Below are 14,268 nucleotides of genomic sequence, written 5' to 3'. Positions count from 1 at the left end.
AATTTATTCAAAAAGAAATAAAAACAAATAATTGCTTAAATTTAATTTATATAAATCAATAGTTAAAATGTACATGTATATCACACGATTTTAAAATTTAATATTAATTTAGGATTGTCATTGCTTATTTTTGAAACCGAACACTAAATCCATGATTTAGGTTTCGATATCGATTTTTGATACAAGGAATCGAAATTGAAATAATTTCCAAAAAATTATTTTTCGTCTCTGATTTCAAAACTGAGAGAGGACGGAGGTAAGGACTTGCAATTCCAGCTCTAAGAAATTGATATTATAATCAAAATGTAAATTAATTTCCGATTTTAAAAACTTAAAATACATAGGAAACTTTTTTTTTTTTTTTAAACTACTGAACATCAGCAAAATACAAATATTCACAAAATTAAATGATGTTAATGTTAAAATAATATATTTAATTAGTTAGCATAATCATTTTTCCTCAATTATTCAAAATTTAAAAGAATAAATTCAAATAAATTCAAATAGTAATGGAACTATAACTATAACTTTATACATTTTCATTCAATTTTGTTCGGTTCTTTCTTCCGTTGGAATCAAAGTCATGTTCAAAACAATCAGTTCGAGAACCAATAGATAGAAAGAACTTGTTGAAACGATAGTTCATTGCTAAAACGTATTAATATAAAGACTAAACGGGACTAAAAATAATGCGAGGGACAAAAATTATATAATACCATATAAAGATAGGCAAAAATTTGTGTGAAACAGTCTCACGGATCGTATTTTGTGAGACGATATCTTATTTGGATTATCCATGAAAAAATATTACTTTTTATGCTAAGAGTATTACTTTTTATTGTGAATATCGGTAGAGTTGACCTGTTTCACATATAAAGATTCGTGAGACCGTCTCACAAGAGACTTACTCATAGATAATATGGGCTTATAGAAAGTAAAGAGGAGGAAAAATCCAACCCAAAAGTGCATGCAACAAGCAAATGACAACTCCATTTACAGGTCACTGAAATATTATACTACCAACATATATACATACAAATCTTTCATGTATGTTCACATCAATTTTGTCGCTAATCGGACAGCACAATTTCATTACTCCTGAGATTAACAGCACAATTTTCATTAGATGGAAGATAGACGAAAGTCATTACATACCCAATTAGGTATGCGCATATGGAACAAGTACAAACTCAATTTCACGTGTCGACTAGAAAATGACATATCTAAAGAAATTACCGAAGAGCGACACATACTAAAATAAGATCCAGGTAGTATATTTAGATTTGGGTACATAACAAGCCACCCATAATTCATTAGCTAGAACCTCTGCAAGCTCAACAAAATACCAGTATTTTAACATTCGGTTTAGGCGGTCGCCTAAGCGCTACGTGCCGGCCGACCACAGAAAAATGCTAATCGGCCAGCCTAGACAGAAAGGACGCCTACGCGACACTAGGTGTTGACTAATCAACCTATGCATCTTATGTGCCATGGACAATTCGGGTTTCATTTGACAAATAGTTGATCAAGCTATTGGAGCATATGAAAATCTATAATCCTTAAAAAACTCTAGAGTGAGACAATTTCATGAGGATGATTTTGCATTCGAAAATAATCACAATGAGGATATCGAGTTTGTGTCCGATAAAAAACAAGTTAAAAATTGGAGAAAAAAATAAAACATATTTAATAGATTTTATTGGTGGTGCAATTTTGAATGCATTTTAAATTTGATATTATTGTTTTGTAGTTATAGGATGTGATTTCTCATGTTGATACGGTATCCACTTAACATCGCCTAGTTCCCGCCTAGGCGCTGGTTTGAAGTCCGACTAACATCTAACAAACTTTAGAACCTTGCAAAATATACATAAAGATATATTTTGGTATAATTGATAAGAAAGGCATTGATAAATAATCTTCCTTTTCCCACGTTTGGTATCTTTTTAGAAAACTCATGATAATACCATGTGCTCGTGATAAATAATTTTATACAAAGATAAAATATCCCTTTTATGAGATTTGATAATTTTAATTTAATGATAAAAACACCACAAATGACTTAATTGTCCTCAATATATAAAAATCTTAAACATTATCGTTCTCTCATTTCACCGCTCCATCAGGCATCAAATAAAATTATATATATATATATGTAATATGATAATTATATAAATGATTTTTATAAATCTCAATAAATTATTAGTATCACTCGATTAACCTTAAAAATTGATATTTGACTTGACTCACAAAATCAATGGCTCAATTATCATATTATATAATATATAAAATTAGAATACAACCATGGTACAAATCTACAACGAGCATTTAGATACAAAACACTAGCACCACCAACATGAAAAAAGCATGGCTGAATTTGTTAAGAGTTAAAAATCAAGTGTGAATATAGAGAAATCTAAATTTCGAAAAAATCACATACTGTGAACTGGAATATTTTCAAAATATGGTTGAATATTAAATAATAAAGTACCTTAATCACAAATCAGCCTTTGGTTTTTTTCCTGCCACAATTTGAGATATGTGAAGGCCTCTACTAAATGCTTGATTGAAAAGAATCTTAGTCTGCATATTTTGGAATCCCGGCAACCATGATAAAAGGGCCACGGGAGCCATCACAATGACTCCAAACATTATGTCATACAAGCGAGCTAAAGAAACAACAACCTGCCAGAGCATTGTTTTCTCGAAAAACGGTCTTAGAACCTGTGCGATCGATATAAAACCCCACCCGGTGGGGACAAAAGCAAGTAAACTTGTGAAGAGATCAATAAATTTGAAATGAGTAAACTCCAGCAAGGCAATTATCACAACTATCACGAGAATAATAACAAGGAACTGCACCAAACGATAGTAGACATGTTCCTTCGCAGCGTATTTGTCACGAGCATACGCTACTACCATGTAAAGTACAAGAGCCACAACCACATAGATCCATGAAAGCAAGTAAACAGCAATGCTCTTGCTTCCAGCAGCAATGCCCAACTGATACACAATCCCAAACTGAAAGAAGAAGAAACGGAGGTCCAAAATAATTTCCAGTACCTTTCCCCAAAGACCAGTTGTCCTCAAATGATCTTGTTCTTCATCCCACCACTTTTCCCAGCTCTGCTCAGACTTCGCGAATACGCCACCCCTGTACCATATCCAGTTCATAAACTCATCGAAATCGTACACAGTTTTTAACCAATCAAAACCTGAAGGGTTAAAAATGAAAGGACCCAAAATCCAGGATACAACTAAAAACCAACTGGAAATTGTCAATGCTATGTGCACAAAAGTGCCTGTAGCTACGGGACTGTAGGAAGCATACACAGTAAGTATCAAACCAAGTTCAATAGCCTTCACAAAATGACTTCGGGCATACAATCTATAATTCTCAGCAAAACTCTTATGCTGCACCACAAAACCTCGCCCTGTCGCACGGTATTTTGCACCACCATGAAGAACAGTCCTTCCAAAGTAATGACCACGGGTTCCCATGGAGAATGTATAGAATATTGAAGAAAGCTGGAGCTGCATGGTAATAAAGTCCCAGAGTGCATTCAGAAAGCCAAATTCAAGTGAACTTTGCACGACCATTGGCAAGGCAGTAAAGAGACCAAGTTGGATTATGAATTGCTGATTCAATATTGTACCAAGTGCTTTATTATCATCGGTATTATTTGCTAATGCAGAACCTTCTACTCCACTCAACGCAAGATAAAGCCGGCCCCACAAAAAGGCATACACGGTAAGAAGAATCATCATGGTATTGAAAAAAAAGCCAACAGTAGTATAAAAGAACGAGAGCATTCTAAAGAAGTCCAGCCGATGACCCAATCTGTACACGTCTCGGCTCAGAATTTGCTCACCATTTCCACTGGCAACCTTAGCCTCAAACATAGAAATTTGATTAAGCCCAACATCCCTTCCCTTTCCTACTTGGATATATTCATGGTGAGTAACATTTCCGCCTCGCAATGTGCAATTGAATCCAGCAAAAATATCCTCACTGATATTAATTACTCTGGAAGCTTTGCTTATCCCTCCTCGAGTCAAAAACCAAAACCTGTCAAACACATCAGGATGCCCATAATGCATCCGAACTTTCAAGGGATTAGCTAAAACACGCTGCCCCAAGGTGACAAAACTCATTTCCTGAGCAGACATGAACCAAGCAAGTGACGATACAGAGCCTGTAAAAATATGTTCTCGGACTCCCAAGATGGTAGGTTTCCGGATACCATAGTAGCGAGTAAATTCCTCCAAAAGGTTCCGGATCTTTAAAGCCTCTTCGAAATAGTTGTCCTGGTTCATGTCAATGGTCTGAACTGCATCTCCCCTAGTGAAGATAATGGCATGATTCTGATTCTCGGGTTTACCCTCTCCAAGCTTCACTGGGCCAGGTAACTTGACACGATATATTTCAACTTCTCTCTGCAACTTCCTGTCAAATTTCACCAGGACAGAGTAATAATCTTTCTCATCCCTCCCTGACAACACCTCATCAACATAGGCAACACGAAGTGCTTCGTTATTTTTCATCAGATATAATATCTCCTCAGCATGGGGATCCTTTTTGGCCTTTTGAGAACCATAAATCTGACATGCAACCACATAAGTGTATTTCATCAAAGCAGTCCCACGCTCATGGCCTTTGAACAACAAGCTGACTGAACTATTAGCTCGGCTCAAACTTCTCGAGGAGGGTGACCTTTCTGAGCTTAAACCATCCACATTGTTGCCATGCCTCATAGAACGAAGTTGTTGAGATCCTTCTCTCATGTCCATCTCAGAAGCACAATCTAGAAAAGCCAGCATTTCAAGGGCTCTATAATAATACATCATTCCCCTCACAGTGCGAGTAAGTGTCTGGCCTCTATATGATGCCCAAAGTCGAAGATCTCTCAACCTATTTGTCCACAATTCTTTTTCACTAACCATCCCTTCTCGCCGCATCCTCTCCAAAAAATTTCTCCAATCATCGGCATAGATGGTCTTCAAGTAGAAAAGGGTGGATATCCCATCTTCATTCTCAGTTCGAAGTTGTTCCTTGCTGTATAGTACCTCCTCACTGTAATATGGAGTCAAAACACTGAAGGCCATCATTTTCTCAACTTGTGGAGCATGGGGCATGTTCATGAACAAGGAATTGCTGAAAAAGGCAATTCGGCGTCTTGCCTCGAGATTTTCAGGTACTTTCTGCATCGAATCCCGAGATGTAAGAATAGTGTGCAACCGCCGAACTCTACGATAGAATTTCTCATTGCTTGCACTCGGTAACTCAACAGCATTTTGAAAAAGCAATCTATCATTAGACATTGTTCCTTGAGGAGCCAGACCATCTTCCTTTAGCTGGTCATTGCTTCTCTTCTCTTTCAGGAAATCTCTAATTGCAGTCTCATAAAGTGCCTGAAGAGCATTCACCACCTTATCTGCAACTTTATTAGGCTTGAGTACAAGATCTAGAAGATGGACAACTTTTTCATGGATTCTGTGGAGTGCTGTCATGTTGTAGTTTTTCGTGAATTTCTCCAGCCGAATCCACTCATCAATTTCTTGAAAAAAGATTCTGATTATTGAACGCTCCTCAGAATCATATTTAACAATGGCGAGCAAAAAGTGCCTCAAACTGTCATAAGATTCGATAACTGCACATCGCCGATACTCGGTTTTGCATATCTTATACCAAAGCCACCGATCAGGCGCATCTACCAACTCTTTAGCCTGGCTGAGAGCAAGCAGCAGCTCATTACACAGAAGTAAGCATGGCCACTGAATCACTCGAATTTCCCAGTTGCATTTAGGATCCTTATCATCATTTTGAGGCAGCTCTAATAGCTCCACCTCATGGTCAGAGACAATGTCTTCCTCCCTGAATACATTAATGATTTCATTCCATATCAAGGCAAATTTGTAAGCCTCCACCTGGTTGGATTCTAGCTTTTTGAATGGCCGGCCTAGCCCGTATCTCAGTTTCAACCGGTGGATGGCATCTTTAATTTTGCTGCTGAATGTTCCCCTGGCATTCAAAAGCTGCTCTTCAGGCATCAGATTAAACTGAATAGCACTAGCGAAGAACTGAAACCTCAACCTCAATTGCTGCATGTTACGGATCTCACCCAAGTGATCAAACAACCCAACCGCTGCGCCAACAAATGATGAGTAAATTGAATACCAAATCTGTATATCCATGAGGTAGATTAAAATAACTGGGAGCCACAACAGCCCCACAGCAAATCGGTTGCTGTTACTAAAGAACTCATGCCACTCATAACTAATATCTTTGAGATGTAACAATGTCTTTGTGGGAGCAATCAAAGGCTTAATCTGCATGAAGTAACTGAAGGCAAATTTTGTTGCAAGCACTACAATCCAGAAAAGGGTGTATTTTATATTGTCCACGAGACCTTCCCTAAGGCCCCGACCCACGAAAGTCTTGCTCTGGAACCACCAGGACAACAGATAAAATATCTTCCAATTTGTATTCTCCAAAAAATTCCTAATCCACGGAAGAACAAATAAGGCCAAGGCTAACAGCTCTGGGGCAATAAAAGCCACAACCACCTCAAGAAAATTAACAATTCTGCTTTTTTCATATTCCCCATTAGCATTTCTCGTACTCAATATCCTTCCGTAGAACACACCAAACACCACAATCCATGCAGCTGCAACCAAACTTTTCAAAACCATCCTAACTCCCAAAGATTTAGTGTCCCTCGTCACCAGACTATATTGCATTCCAGCATCCAGCACCGACTGCAAGAACCTCAATGCACTCCACGTGAAAAACACAGTCAAGCATCTGACCTGAACAGATGACTCCTTCAGTGCCTGCCATGGGAACTTGTGATCCCATGCCACAATAATAGCTGCTTGAAGAAAGAGAATCAACATGATCCATAACTTATCGAAACTCCTAAACAGATTCCAAAACGACCTCTGCTCAACAAACCCCGTCTTCCCCACTTTCTTCCCCTTATGCCCCCTAACAAAAAAATTACTCCCCAAGTCAATGGGCCACTTAAGCTTCTCAAAACACCGCTTACTCCAGAAATACTCATTTATATCATCATAATTCCTCCAAGCAGAGTGCGGAGCTGTACCATTCCTACTATTATCCACCTCAGCTTTGATCGTATCATAAATTGGCTTCACAACTTTATTCAAATAGGCATTCTCTCCAGAAACAGACGGCAAAAAAGGTCTCCCAGTGTTCTCGTCAATGTAATCCTCCAAGATTTTGTTCAATTCCATAGTCATGTTATGAAATATATAACAAATGCATTCCGGGATAAAACGTAAATTGGCAGACTCCCCCCAAATAAGCAAATAAAGAGAAACGTATAAAAGTTCCCGACGGTGACCCGCAGAGGCGTTGCGAGAGGAATCAGAGAGCCAGATGTTGGACTTGAGGTTGAGGTAAGAGCACCAGCTAGTGTAATTTTTCAAGAGCCTGCGACGGAAGCGGCGGAGGACGGCAGGGTCAAGAGTATCAATGTTGTCCGGAGGAGGAGAGAGGCGCATCTGTGCGTTAGACAGGTGGAGTACGAGATGCTCCCTCTGGTTGTCGACATTAGAAGCTTGGAAACCGAAGAAGAGCGCGAGCCAGTCAAGGAGGTCATAGTGGGGCTTCCATGTTGAGAAAGGTGGCCTTCTCAAGTCACCAACGGCCCGAAGTGCAGCCGCAGCGGCCCGGACCTCGGGGAAACGGAGCGAAGGGTGGTCGTCGAGGAGATTGTGAATCGGGATGATGTTGTATACATCGTCGCTTCCGGCAGAGTGTGGCTGAGGCCGCTGATTCATCGTCGCATTCCGATAGATCTGAGAATTCTGAGGGTTTTTATTTGAAGTTTTTGGGTTTATATTTGTTTTCGTTAGCGCAGAATTTTGAGATAAATCTATGAAATGTTTTCAAATGACAATGGCGGATGGTACATCGACATGCTCACGTCACGATTGTAACATGTGCTGTAATTGTTGTACATCAACCGAGTCTTTGCTTTTAAATGGTCAACAAATAAATTTAGTCATTTGCTGCTTTTTTTTTAAAAAAAAAAGTAATTTACTGAATTTTATACAACCAATATTTTCAAAAAAATATTTATTAGTTATGGTATTATTTAGTAATTTTTTTCGATATATTCAATTTAAACAGCTAGATAATTTGAATGTTTTTGAGTTGTGGAAGGGTTATCGTGGTTAGTCGATGTTATATCGAGAGTGTTTTTCTTTCTATTCCAATATCATTAGATCATGTAAGATTTTTATATTTTTATAGAAGTTGAGATATATTGATTATTCAAAAACTAACATTTGACCACATCATTGAAGAGAAATACTCAAAGTGTAACACAAAATAATTCGGATTATTGTTTTAATCTTAAATTTGAAATATTTGTGTTGGACACCATAGATAGCAACATGAATATAAAAAAAAAAAATCATTTATATATTGTGTTGGTAAATTATATATATTAATATTTTGATTAAAACTGGATTCTTGTATGGAAAAAGTAAAGTCTCCGATTTTGGAGATTAATGGATTTCGTGTAGTTAGTTATGTTTAAAAAAAAAATGTAAGCTGTCTGTCTATCATGTTTATTTTTGTGTACTCTTGATAAATACACATGCACATGTAGTTGATAAAAACACATGGATGGACACGATTAATGAACACTGAGTAGTATATCAAAACTATGTTATACACTTTGTAAGAAATATATAATGGAATTCTGAATTTCTTTACTAATTCTTCCCTTCCTTGTTTGGTAAACTTGAAAATGAATAAAATATTTAAAAAAATTATTAAGTTAATTAAATGGGAATGGGGTAGCGCACAAATTGGGATTTGTTTAGAAATTTTTTTTGAAAATTATATAATTATACAAAAAATATATATGAACAAAAAATTGTACACCAAAATAATATTTTAAAACTTCGCCTGTACCACATTTTTTCCGAGAAATTTGGAACTACCCTTACACAATCAAGCATATGTATATGGTCTAATTTGAAGCTATCCATATGATGTGGGGTCCACGATTAATTCTACTTTGAATTTGGAAGTGTGGGTCAAACTGTGTGGAGGGATAACGCGTGGACTGTTGTTAAAAAGGAAAACACTGAACTTGCGCGTTTGGATGGATGCGTGATTATTGATTCCTTCCCATTATTTAATTTGCACAACCCAAATCGATCGGGATTTTATTTTACATCGGGATTTTAAATAAAAAGTCACGTCTGTTGGCATTTACTTATAATTTATGGGTAAATTTTGTGGTGGATTCACGTGTAGGGAAACTATCCTCATATTAGAATCAAAGGTCCAAATTTAACTACACATACACGGAGTCCATTAATTTTTTTAAAATCACATATGTGGGGCACTGCCCCACATATAGCATTGAACCTATCAAATTTGGTTGATTTCATCTTACATGTAGGGGTACTATCCACATGATAGAAACAAAGGCCCAAATTTAGCTACACATACACGAGGTCCGTTAATTTTTTTAAAATCACATATTTGTTGTAGATATTTTTTTGGTATTTATTAACATAAATTAAGTTAGTATTTAATTTAGTTTCTAATTTTTGAGTAAATTTTGGTGCTAACTTTTTTATGGGTATGGTGTGGGTTTTTGAATCATAATAACATCATTAACTTATATGTATGGTTGTGGACGCGTGTACAATCCTTAACTTTAAAATACAACAAAAATAAAAATTCAATAGAAAAGTGACGTTGCTGAACCAACATTTTCATTATCAATTTTCGTCATATTTGTAGTCTTGTAATCATGTATCTGAAATTCACAACAAATAAAAAGAAAATAAATATTAAGCCTTTGAGGATTTAGGGAGAGAATAAAATTGAGATTATATATTTATAACAAGTCAAACGAACATTTAATAGTGTAGTAATTCAATATAAAATGATATGTTTCAGTAATAACATATCAGCACGAAAATATCTCATCAAGTGAGATACAATGACTATTCATGGCTCTAAAGCGAATATTGTGAGCTAAAAAGGTGGCTCTCACCAACATTAGGTGTATCACTTTTCTCCACGAATTCAAATAGGATCCGTACAATCGATCATTTACATCGAGTTGGACCCGCAGTCAAACTCGAAAAAAATAGTTGGGTTGGGTCGGGTTCTGGTCAACTTGGATTTGACCCGATTTTTTTTTAAAATATTTTTTTTATAGTACTAATAAATATTGAATTTATTTTTTTATATTTTATCTTTGAATTTTTTTTAGACAAAAACTTGTGTGAGACGGTCTCACGGGTCGTATTTGTGAGACGGATCTCTTATTTGGGTCATCCATGAAAATGTATTACTTTTTATGTTAAAAATTATTACTTTTTATTATGAATATGAGTAGGGTTGACCCGTCTCACAGATTAAGATCTGTGAAACGGTCTCACATGAGACCCACTCTTTTTTTTATTGTTTATCAATATCATTAATTTTTATCATAGAATATTTATTTTGTAAAATATTGATTTTTCAAGCAATTTTATTTTTTCGTATTAAATATATTTTAATTTTCTACAAGTTAACTTTCAAATTTATAAATTTGTTCATAAATAAGAATACTTGATCAGATATTTATTATGTAAAATATTGTTTTAAAACAATTTATTGAAATTTATTTCTACATGCTTGGACATTTTTTTATTGTTATTGATCTCATTAATTTTATGACATAATATTTATTTTGTGAAGTATTTACATTTTCTAAAAAAAAAATTTCTTTTATCAAATAATTATTAGTTTACATAACTTCTACTCTTGAATTTAAATCCACGAAACATAATTATCATATATTTAGAAAATATTTTGTTATTATATGTTTAAATTAAAATATTAATAAAACAAAATGTTTGCATACTTGCATATTAAAAAATCATATTTTTTAAAAAAAAACTTTTTTGGTCGGTGGATTCGAGTTCGGATTGAGAAATTTTTTGTAATACTCATATTTCAATACGACCTGAGAGCACCCGAATCACCTAAATCGACACATCTAATTCCAAGTCTCATTCATTATGATTTAAGTTTTGATACATTAAATTTGTTGTTATTATTATTTTTATTATCAAATATGTTAATTATTTTTTTTATATAAGTAATAAGTCAAAAGATTTAATTATTATTATTATTATGATTATTTAAGTAATATTCAGAAGATTTTTTTATATAATATAACAAGTCATGTCATTTGTCAGGGTGTGAATAATTTTTTAAATCTCATAAAGAGATTCTAATTATTATGTTACGATAGAAACAGATGTTTTTAAGAAGAGTGAGTCTCATGTGAGACCGTCTCACGGATCTTAATCTGTGAGACGGGTCAACTCTACCCATATTCACAATAAAAAGTAATATTCTTAGCATAAAAAGTAATACTTTTTCATGAATGACCCAAATAAGAGATCCGTCTCACAAATACGACCCGTGAGACCGTCTCACATAAGTTTTTGCCTTTTAAGAATTATCTTAAAAGCGAAAATCGTTTTGGATTTACGGTAAACAATGAAAAAGCCCTAGCCTTATGCAGAGACCCTACATTTCCTAGCTTGTTAATTTTAGGGATACAAATAAATTGAACCAACCCGAATATTACTTAATTCCTATCGAATTACCGGCCGAGTTTGAATCTTGCTCGCGAACTTGAGCAAATCCGACTCCGTCGCTTAATTATTAGATCGCATATTCAAATCAAATAATCATAACGTAAAAATGAATTGAATGGAGCCCAAGATAGTTAATTTATCGAGCAGGTAAAAAAAATTTGAAACTCAAGCCGAAATATATAAAAGTACGCCTAAAAAACTTATCTCGTTTATGAGCTCCAATCTTAATTATCTTATTGATAAGCCTCCAATTCTTATCTAAGATCTCATTGCCACATTGAATAAGTGTTAGTTGTATCATATCAGTTAGATGAAATTTTTGAGAATTGATTATATGGACATAGACAATCTTCTCTTTTTTAGCTAGTTTTTGGAGTTAGTTAAAATTCAATTCTCAATCTTAAAATGACACAAGAACTCATGTTCCACGGTTATGTGTTATAGTGTCTATAGTTAGACCATCAATTCTGCTTGGGTCATTTATAGACGTCTCTTAGTTCTTCTTATAAATCTTCATATATAAAATAAATCATATAATGAAAAAGGAAAACGAGGAGAAAAAGTAAGGGTTAAGAAGTTAATGATTCAAATAGCTATATACTTGAATAGTTGATAGATGCAGTCGATTAATTATCTTATACTATATATTAAATTTGGATTCGATTAATTTGGTGTCATTATACTTTTTTATTTAATTTCTAATTTATCTTTATTTATTTTGATATTTTACTATTACTTTTATAAATTATGATAGTTCTAAATCCAATTAATTGCAAAATTTTATTAAAAAAGACAAAAACTTTTTAACAAAAACAAGAATGTACGGAACAGGTAAGCCGTGAATCAAATACAAACATGTACGACCCATAGACGCTTATAAACACTTGGTCCTCATTTAGTTATCGTTTCTATTACCTAAAATAAGCATAAATATCGTTTATTCATTTCTTTAACCGAATTTTTTTTTAATAATTTCCATTAGTTTTGAAATTATCGAACCAAACTCGAGCTCATTCAAGCCAAAATACGCATATATAATGTTAAGTGGATTTTATACTTGAATTAATTTATTTGATAACTCATCATAGTCCAAAAAAAATTAATGTATTCCTTTACAATTTTATTTGATTAATCTGTATCTTAGTTCAAATTATTTAGTAGGGAAATTCATATAAACACATGATAATGGCAGGATATGTATATATTATTTCTTTGTTATTTATTCAGGCTTGACATTTGTATCCAAGATTAAAGCATTTTTTATTCGCAAAAAAATTCTTGTGAAATGATCTCACTGATCAATTTTGTTAGACATATATTATTATATTTTGGTTACCTATGAAAAAATATTATTTTTTATGACAAAATTTTTTTAATATAAATATAAACAAGATTGACTCATTTCACGAATAAAACTATATTGCTTTAACACTATGATGGAAATTGAAAGAGACCCATAAATTGAAGAGTAGGTCTCTTGTGAGACGGTCTCACGAATTTTTATATGTGAGACGGGTCAACCCTACCGATATTCACAATAAAAAGTAATACTTTTAGCATAAAAAGTAATATTTTTCATGGATGACCCAAATAAGAGATTCGTCTCACAAAATACGACCCGTGAGATTGTCTCACACAAGTTTTTGCCTAAATTGAATGCCATTTATATATAATTAATGCATTTAAAAGGTACTGATTTCTACTTCTCTCTTTTTTTCCCTAAAAAGGGTATTGATCTCCCATTAAAAATGGCTCTGATTTAATCAACTTGTTACAGAAATAAGTTGTGAGGTGTTATAAAACCAAAATTAAACCAAAACCAAAACCGTTTAAATAACCAAATTTTGGTCGTGTCACTTTTTTTCGTTTACCCGAAATTTGAACACTCCTACCGTAGTATAAGCAAAGTTTGTATTAATTACGTTCAAGCACTTAGTAAAATCAAATTTTGGAACTTAAATATACACTTGGTATATTTTTGCGACCGATAAGATTCAATATTGAAAAAAATGATGTTAAACAACATGTATTATTATAAAGTAATTTTTGTGATCATCAATTATATATTTTCTTTTCGAAAGATAATAAAAAAAAATTATTTAAATAAATTTTAAAAAGTTTTATTCATATAGATTATTCATGGTTAATTCACATTTATCTCCCCTACATTTTATATTTTTAGCATTTACCCCCTTGCATGTTATAATTTTTACATTTGATAAAGGAGGTAAGTGTCAAATACATAAAATGTAAGGGATGTAAATGCAAATGACCTGATCATTTAATTTAAATGGAAATTTTTTCTAAAAAGCCGAGTCCAGTAAATTTTGGGTATTCATAGAAATTTCCAGTTATTACTTTTGTGGAGTAATTTTTCATTTTTAATTAATTTAATGAGAACGAAAAAGCTCATACACAGGCGCTCGTATGCATGCTTTCGGTAATTGGCAGTTTCCTTTACATGCACCAGCTATCGCTACTACGCATGCTGGCTCATGATCAGACGTAACCCAACCCATTGATTCTAGGGCTTTATAAATTTACACCAGATTCCCGGGAATTCCGTATGAGTTGGTTCAGATTTGGAATTCACTAAATCCAAATGTCAAGTGAAAA

The 14,268-nt window shown here is 33.9% G+C and overlaps 1 protein-coding gene and 1 non-coding gene across 2 annotated transcripts; both read right to left on the bottom strand.

Moving 5' to 3' along the window:
- Window positions 1-2,307: 2,307 nt before the first annotated feature.
- LOC140978289 (callose synthase 12-like) lies at window positions 2,308-7,937 on the bottom strand. The gene has a single exon (XM_073443199.1). The coding sequence runs from the start codon at window positions 7,804-7,806 to the stop codon at window positions 2,497-2,499; it is 5,310 nt and encodes a 1,769-aa protein (XP_073299300.1). The 5' UTR covers window positions 7,807-7,937; the 3' UTR covers window positions 2,308-2,496.
- On the bottom strand, window positions 4,779-4,859 carry LOC140991221 (small nucleolar RNA J33). The gene has a single exon (XR_012177813.1). It is a non-coding gene; the product is annotated as a small nucleolar RNA J33 (small nucleolar RNA).
- Window positions 7,938-14,268: the final 6,331 nt, after the last annotated feature.

This window comes from Primulina huaijiensis, chromosome 1 (genome assembly GCF_012295235.1).
Source record: "Primulina huaijiensis isolate GDHJ02 chromosome 1, ASM1229523v2, whole genome shotgun sequence".
Classification (NCBI taxonomy): Eukaryota; Viridiplantae; Streptophyta; class Magnoliopsida; order Lamiales; family Gesneriaceae; genus Primulina; species Primulina huaijiensis.
The sequence above is the reverse complement of the archived record's forward strand: the minus strand, read 5'-3'. Positions and strand labels throughout refer to the sequence as shown.